This window comes from Pteronotus mesoamericanus, unplaced genomic scaffold (assembly GCF_021234165.1).
Source record: "Pteronotus mesoamericanus isolate MK-2021 breed Mesoamerican mustached bat unplaced genomic scaffold, CSHL_Meso_final contig_311, whole genome shotgun sequence".
Taxonomy (NCBI): Eukaryota; Metazoa; Chordata; class Mammalia; order Chiroptera; family Mormoopidae; genus Pteronotus; species Pteronotus mesoamericanus.
In genome coordinates, this window is record NW_026555132.1 from 2,492,466 (window position 1) to 2,501,362 (window position 8,897).

The 8,897-nt window shown below is 41.5% G+C and overlaps 1 protein-coding gene across 1 annotated transcript in view; it reads right to left on the bottom strand.

Moving 5' to 3' along the window:
- RMND5A (required for meiotic nuclear division 5 homolog A) overlaps positions 1-8,534 on the bottom strand; it is a 68,968-nt gene extending 60,434 nt beyond the window's left edge. The window contains exon 1 of the mRNA XM_054575574.1: positions 8,045-8,534. Coding sequence (XP_054431549.1) covers positions 8,045-8,186 — 142 coding nt within the window. The 5' untranslated portion in view covers positions 8,187-8,534. The remainder of the gene's footprint in view (positions 1-8,044) is intronic.
- Positions 8,535-8,897: the final 363 nt, after the last annotated feature.

Below are 8,897 nucleotides of genomic sequence, written 5' to 3' on the forward strand. Positions count from 1 at the left end.
TAGGAAAACCTTTCTGAGAAAGAAATCTAACTGGATTCAGTTTCTAGAGTAAAGCTGTGGGGAATCACTGTGACAGCCATCTTTACCACAACTAAAGGAGATTGGAAGGTGAACACTGGAATCCAGGGTGACCACAGTGGGAGTCACTTTTTACCCAAGATGAAGTCCTGTGTCATCTATGTTTCTGAATGCAATAACCCCACCCCACCCCCCGGACTCCAGCCCCAACATAATAATGAAAGATAGAGTTCTGAGGCAGTGCTCATCATTTATAGTCAACATTAAGTATTTTTTAAATATATATATATACACATATATATTTCAGAGCAGTTTTAGGTTTGCAACAAAATTGTGAGTGAGGTACAGAGATTTCCCATACACACCTTGCCCCAACACATCCACACATGCATAGCTTCCTCATTGCCAACATTTTTTGTTATTTTGTGCCAAGGACAAACCTACATGGCACATCATACTCACCCAATGTCCATAATTCATCTTAGTGCTCACTCTTGGTGTTGCACATTCTATGGATTTTGACAAATGTACAGACAGAGCACTTTCATGGCCCTAAAAAATCCTCTGTGGGCTACCTATTCATCTCTCCCAATCACACTATCCCTGACAACCGCTGAGCTTTTTATTGTCTCCATAATTCTGCCTTTCTCAGAATGTCAAATAAATGGAACTATACAGTACACAGCCTTTTCAGACTGGGTTCTTTCACTTAGTAAAATGCATTTTCAATATACACACACCAATTTTCAAATAAAACACATCCACAAAACAGAGCCAACCCCAGTTATAAGTGTATTCTCTCTTGCAAATAATGACCTCCCAAAAAGAAGAAAAAAACAACTTTAAACATATAGGTAAAGACTTAGCATAAGTATTCAAGGGCTTGTGCTTTGAGACGGTTTCCTTGATTGTAAAAGAAAGTTATCTTGCCCTGGCTGGTGTGGCTCAGTGGGCTGAACACCAGACTGCGAACCAAAGGGTTGCCAGTTTGATTCCCAGTCTAGGACACATGCCTGGGTGGTGGCAGGTCCTCAGCAGGGGGTGCTTGAGAGACAACCACATAATGATATTTCTCTCCTTTCTCCCTCTCTTCCCCTCTCAAAAAATAGATAAATAAAATCTTTTTTAAAAAGAGAAGAAAATTATCCTAAGGTTTGTCAAAGAAATGAAATTCATCTCAACTTTAATCCATAATGTGTTCCAATGAAAGAGTATTCCAAGTCAGAATGTAGGAGGGTAGAACAAATGTACAAGTTAAAAGGAGTATCTGGTTCTCACAAAGTGAAAACTCATAAAATTCCTACTTACACACTGGTTTTACAAATAACCTTCAGTACAGTTTAGCATTTTCTCCATATATCTGTTTAATTATTCTCCTACATTACTAATCATATAGCTTAAGACAATCACACATCCAACTATGCAACAAGATTTACTCATTATTTTGGGCCATCTAATACAATCAAGACAAAGAAGTCATTAAGATTGAAAACTATGTTTCTCATCCTTACTTAGTATTTGCATTTTCAATTTTGTTTGATACTTGTTTTTATGACACAGTGTGGGGGCGGGGGAACCTCAAATAATTGTACATACATTGTTAAGGAAAGACAATGTTGCTAAAACTAAACAGCTGGTTGATAGGCAGCATTACAATCCTGTAGCTTGATATGTCTTCTCATTGGGAGATAATCATAAGTCCTACTTTGGTCTATAAAAGGCAATTCAGAGGTGTCAATTACACCATGAAGTGCATGCTGCCTAAGAGTCAAACACATGAGCGAGATGAGACCCACCGTAATTAAGCACACTCTATAAAAAATGGGGAGGCGCAACACAGAAAGGTAGTGCTATAATGATTAATTCATTATAATGATTCAGATTTCCATAAAGGCTGAAAACCTCACCACCTAGGACAACAATATTTTGGTAAAAATAAATAGCAGGATTCCCCAGGAGTCACTAATACCTGACTTACATTGTTAGGAATATCATGAAGGCAAAAAACTATTTTAAATATATAAGTTTATAAATATTACATAGATTGCATTTGAGCTCTTTTTAGTTATTAAAAGTTATGTCCAATTTCATAAAATGGACAAAGAGCTTAAATTTGGAAATAAGTGGAAAGCAAAATGGTACACAGTTTTGATGCAGATTAATACAAAGAAGCCCATTTAATAAACATAATCCTAACTACCTAAAAGAAAATTTACATCACATAGAAGTATATATTCTAGAGTCCATTGTAGGTTAGTTCCTTAAAACAAAAAATTAAAATAGAAAAAGCCCAAAGATTAGGTATCACTAAGAAGGCCCTAAGGGGAAAAAGAATCTATCACACTCTTATAAAAAAGAAAATTAAACAAAATAAAACCAAATACAATGAAAAAACAGGGGGAAAGAACACTAAAGTCAAAAGGAAGGGAGAGCCAAGACGTTTAGAGTCAATGAACATTCACTGAGTACTGAAGGCCTGTGTCAGCAGTGTTCAAAGTACAGAATAAGCTCAAAACAGATTAAGTGTAAGATGGGAGTAAAATGAGATCAAGGATAAAAGGGTCTGAGATTGATTCTATAGAAGTCGTTGACAAAGTGAACATGGATATGCTTACAAAATATTAAAATAGAAAAACTTGAAAAGGTAAGGTTGGTTTTAAAAAATAATATAAGACTTCATACTGCAAGTGGCAAACTAAACTGTGGCCTATTAAAGTTTTATGTTTCTTATGAGCTACCTCAGCCAAGTAATCACCAAACCCAAATAAAGTAAAAGCATATTTCTAAAAGTCTCAAGTTCTACCAGAAATTCTAGTACCTATTCTTTGATGCATTAGACTAGCACCTAACCTAAAAGGAAGGCCAGAGTTTCTGCCACTCTTCTACAAACTCTTGGAGCTTTCAGAAAAACAACAAACAAGCAAACAAAAAACCCCGCCCAGTCAGAGATCACCTCCCTGGAATCTGCCAGCTTTGGGGAGTTCCATGGAGTGCCATGGGGCTCAAGGCCAGGGCCCTCCACAATTCTTCCCTAAACTGCATTTTGGGGTTACTTTAAAATATTTTACAGATAAAAAACCAGGGTCCCAAATAAAAGCAAGTCAGTTTTAATATAATACCCCAAGTGAATAGTTTGCTAAAACACCATTTCACCATCCTAATAACAGGCTAAAACATGAAAACAATGGAAAGTTGTCTGTTGACTGTAGTATGACAGTATCACAGAAGCACTGGCAAGTATCTCCCTGTTATTACCTGGCGTTGGAAACTATTTAAAAGATAAAATAAACTTAGGAAAATAATTTTATTATGTCAAGCATTAAAGCAATTTCAAGTAGTTCCCAAAGGTAATATGAATCAAGTTGTTCTTTCTAGCCTAACAGATTAAGTTATACTAACAATTCAATATGTGAATTATACAAACATTAGTGTGAAGAGGCAAGGTAAACGACGAAAAATAAAGGTTGGGCTAGTCAAGAAAACATCTCAAAGAACATTTGCTATTGATGTAAGTTGTATGATGTACAATGATAATACAGGGGTGGGCAACAGTAGGTTTACAGTTGTGAGTAGGGAAACAGTTTATTATTGTGCTATTTATTATTGTATTATTTTCCATATGAAGAACCGTACACCCACCCCTGTATATATCTACAGTAGACATCTATCACTTTTGTCCTGGGTGCAAGTTTTCTTTTCCAGAACTCTCTTCTCTAGGTGACCAACAGTGGACCATATGATCATACATCTACTGACACACAGGGTAAGCACAGACCAAGGTGACCAGTGGACTCCATGCCCTAGCCCCAGTTACTGATTCTGGGAGAGGTTTATATGACTTAAACCAAGACAAGAAGGATATTTCCTGGTAATTTTGTTAGGAATGCAGACAAAAGGCGTGTTTCTGTCTTCAGGGTCCCTAGCAGTAAAGGAACACATGAGCTCCACTGGACATCTTTACCTTCACATGAAGAGCCTTTGAGAATAAAGCCAAACATGGAAGGCACAGCTGAAAGGAAGAAAACACAAGACTAGTCTTTACGACATCCTTTGTGCCCCTGAAGCCAGCCTGGCTTAACCTCAGCCTATTTAGTTATGAGTCAACAATATTCCATTTTGCCCTAGCTCAGCTGGTTAGAGCATTGTCCCTAAACGCCAAGGTTGTGGGTTTATGAATATCATGGAGACAAAAAATATTTTAGATATATGTTTATAAATATTACATATATTGCATTTGAGTTCTTTTGAGTTACTAACAGTTACCTCCAATTTCATAAAATGGACACAGAGCTTAAATTTGGAATTAAGTGGAAAGCAAAATGGTCCATCCCCAGTAAGAATAAACCAATGAATGCATAAAAAAGTGGACCAGCAAATCTCTCTTCCTTCCTCTCAGAAAAAAACAAAAAACAAATCAATAAATTTAGAAAAAATTTTAAACAAATTCCATGTTGCACTATTAATTAAAACTATTCTGCAATCTACAATCTAAAGAATCCTGGGAAATACACTAGTCTGAATGAACAAGGTGCCAAATAACAAAGAATCCTCTCCTAAAGGAGCCTGGAAAGGAATGGCTTACAAAGTTAAATCTGTTTCTAAACCCATTACAAACACCAACAATGACCTATTCTCAAGTAGTTTAGTTACTAGTCTATTATTCTCCTGCTAGAGTATTTGAACAATGGTTACTGTTACTCACCCAAACTTTGCTGACCTACTTATTTGCTACATTCCAGGTTAGATGTTAAACTAGATATCACATTTTATTCAATTCAAAACTTAGTCATTATTCTCATAACAGTGTCCTGTTAGTATTCAGCAAAAAGTTGGGTTAACAAATGGGAGATTAGGCTATGTAGCCTTCTCCAAATAAACCAAAGAACAAGGCTGAATAAACAAGTCCCTTGTCCCCCAAACCCTGATCCTTTTAAACTCATTCAACACTGGCAGCCTCTGAAAACCACAAAGAATTTATATACAAGCACACTTTTCAATACATGTGTATATAATAACACAAGTTCTAGAATGTAAAGTTACACCTAACATGTGACACTGGACCTCTGGTTTCTGTCCACTGATGCAAGACAAATCACAGAAATTAAAAATATGACTGCCAAATTTGTTTTTTCCTCTCCTGCTAAACTGTCTGCTTACAACCCTCAAATATAAATATAAAAAGAAAAAGAGAAAGGAAGAGAAGGGAAGACAAGAGGAGGAAGAGGAAGAAGATTATGGTCTAAATGATTTACTACCAGGAGACAGACCACACACCATACAAAGAAAGGAGTTTTAGACACTTCCCACAAATAAAGTTGTTTCTATCAACTTGCAAACTGAGATAATACTAAGCCTAAATCACAGTAAGTAGAATTACATTTCTAACGCCTCAAAGTAAAAGTGACAAATTGTTTACCTGAATTTTCTTAAAATTTTTTCTGAGAATTAACACCTGTGTCTATGTGGTGGCCAATTAAGTGTTCCAGGAATTAGAAAGAGAGGAAGAACGATTTTTTAAAAACATTTTTCGCATGCGTTTATACCACTTGAGTGTATTATCTATTCCAAATAAATAAAACTTAAATTTAGAAATTTCCTTGAGAATCACCTTCAGAGACGACATTGGAACTCCTCTTAATAGCCTAAAACTAATAATAAAAAATACCGCACACCCTTTACTCTTACAAAAATTGTAATTTTCCCAAGTATACTTTCAACAGGGCATAAAACATTCAATTGTTTGGCTACTTTTCTTTCATTAAATGGGAATTTAGAGTATCAGCAATACAAGGTATATAACTCTTCTGGTGTCCCTTCCACCACGAATGGAAATACAGTATATAAATAAATCTACAAATAGGAAAAAATACTACCCTGACCAGTGTGGATCAAAAGGTTGCTGGTTTCCATCCCTGGTCAGGGCCCATGCCTGGACTGTAGGTTGTCCCCTGTTGGGGGCACCCATCAGAGAGCAAAAGACAGATGTTTCTCTCCCTTTCTCCCTCCCTTTCCCCTCTCTAAAAATATATAATCTTTAAAAAGAAAACCATGCTAAAAACCATAAATAATCACAAGTCAAATCACCAAAATTTAGCCATACTATTTATCTGTTAACAGTTGTCCAAAGTGTGGTTACCATACCACTGATGTGAATGGTGCTTTTTTACCCATGTGAAATATTTGAGTACTTATGAATGTATTGTTAATATGTAGTTTATCACACTAAACACACTAAATCTATGACTTCAGAAATATCATTGCCTAGAATGACAACAAGTCTACTTAAGTTAAATCGTGCATCCATCTGAAAAATAAAGAGTGCCCATGTGCGAGTAAAGTCTGAGAAGCACCAGTGCATTATCCAAATTAGATCAAGGGCACACTGGGAATGATCAAAGAGCATCAACCTTGCTGAATCTTTATTAAATGAGACCAAACTTCACGCTTACAGGGAATCTCATTAAAAGGCTGGTGCAACTAAATGACAGCAGTGCTCTCCTGTTCCCTGAGAGATGGGGAAATTAAGATAACCAAGATTAATAAAAATGATTAAGGATAAGAATCAGGGTTCAGTAAAATCTTTGAACTCCCGGAAAATTAAGTTGAATGTTGGTATTGTTTCCAGACCAACACCATCTATGTATCTTCAGCCACCAGTAAACATTAAGCCCTTGACTCTACCTTCATTAGCCCTTTGCTTTCGCTGTATCTCTCATGTCCAAAACCACATTCACCAGAGCCTTCCCAGGATTCCCAGCCCACTCCACCTCCACTCCCCTTCACTGGCAACCATCTAGGTCTGCTCATTTCTCCATATTAACATATTAATTCCTACCCTCACTATGGTTGCAGGTTTGCTTCTTCCCCGGAGTTCAAAAGCGACCGCAGGGACTAACTCTCTCAACTGAAAGCCAACTAGGAAAGGACGGTGTAGAGGGATGAAGGAGAGGAGGGGAAGCGTTAGAGAAGCTCCACTAGCGCCACTGCCCTCATCTCACCTGCCACAAGTATCTGCATTTCACCCCGGCTCCCAAAACTTCTCACACAAACTTCAGTTCAGCCTAGGAGTTGAAGAGGCCCCCTCCCAAACTCCTGAATAAACCTATTCAATAAAGACTTTTACTTCTTCATCAGAAGGAATCGTCCATCACTGAGACTACGTTAATATAAGGACAGCAGATCTTTAATGTTACTTTAAAAAAAAAAAAAAAAAAAAACCTTCCCAACCAGCTACCACAAGTTACCTTTGGCAAACTGCCTCCAGGGCCTAGGGCAATACTGAAAAAACCTAAGTAAAAAGTCTGCTTTCTAAAAGGAAAACAAGTAAAAACTTGATCAATGAAGGCCAAGTACTAAAAACCTGTTCCACAATTTGCTTCAAGAAGAATTATTGCCTGTTCTTCCCCAGCCTCATCAGAGGCAACACTAGGAGAACTGACCCGTTTGATTCAGCTAATTCCCTCGGAATCTTGTCAGCACTGCAGCGGAGTTCGAGAGCCGCTTCCACACAACAAATTCTGAAGTTGCAGAAAGCACTGCTCGGTTAACCCACAGCTAAGAATAACACTCGCCTTTCTAGTTTAAAAAAAAAGGGGGGGGGCAAGAAAAGGAAAAGTGAGTCCCCAGTCAAGGATTTGGAGCAGGGGTGCCCCTCGGGTCCAGCGCAATTCGCAGGGACGACGAGAGACGGCCCGCAGGCGGGGCAAGGGGCACCCAGCCGAGAGGGCGGCAGTGTGCAGGTGCGGTGGACCGACCCCCCTCACGCTTTACAGGGCTGGAACACGAGGCTCCGGGACAGGTTTCAGGGTGGGTTCGCGTTCACTCTTAAGTCATAACGAGGTCCGACGGGTTGGAGGCTAATCAGATGAGATGAGGAAGAAAATTCACAGGGGTCTGATGGTCTCCGCACCTAGCAGGGAGGCAGGGGCAAGAAACGGCACTCCGAGGGGACCCTTCCCGGCCCGCCCTGGCCTGAGGAGCGCGGGCGGGTGGGCCCGGCCCCGCGCGTCCACCCCGGCCGCCTTACCGTGGCTCTGCAGGATCTCGTGCTTGAGGCCGCCAGTGTAGTCAATGAGCTCCTCCAGGCCGCGCTCGCACAGCTGCCCATAGCCTGAGAACTTGTGCAGCACCTTCTCCAGCTCGCGCTCCACCGTCACGCACTGATCCATTTCGGAGGCGGCGCTCGGCGTCCCGGCGCCCGGGTGTCCGCAGCCGTTCGGCCCGGGCCCGGCCGAGGCCGCGTCCTCCTCCTCCTCCTTGTCCCCCAGGCGGGCGGCGCGGGCTGCTGAAGCAGCGGGCACGCTAGCCCCGACGCCGGGGAAACCCCGCACAGCCCGTGCCTGCCTGCCCCATGGCGCACGGCCTCAGACGCGTCGCAGGCGCTCCGGTTTGCTGTCCCACCCGACCCCGCGCCTCTGGTCCCCGCTCGCCGCGTTCGGATACGCGCGGCAGTATCGCCGACTGTTTTGTTTTCACGGGAATCGGCCGATGACCTGGTTCTCCAGGGCGGCACCGATAGCCGCCGTCCCGAGATGGGGGGGAGCCACCCCAGCGAGGGGAGGAGGCGGCTCGGGCCGTACCAAGAGCACGCGCGAGGGGGAGTAGCCCGGCGAGCGTGGACGAAGGAACGCGACCGGCGTCCGCTCGCGCCGCAGCTCTAAAGGTGAAGGCCGAACCACGCGGGAGGCGTGCAAGGGAGAGGTCGAGGGTGGAGCAAGGACCCAATTGGTCCGAGGAGCTAAATAGGGAACTTTGGAGACGGCCCTAGAGCTTCAAAAGCGCTACAACTACTCGCTTCGTAAACAAGAGGGTGGAAACCGTTCCTAGCCACTCCGCCCAGAAACCGGGAAAACTAACCAATGGCAGCGAGGAATACGTAA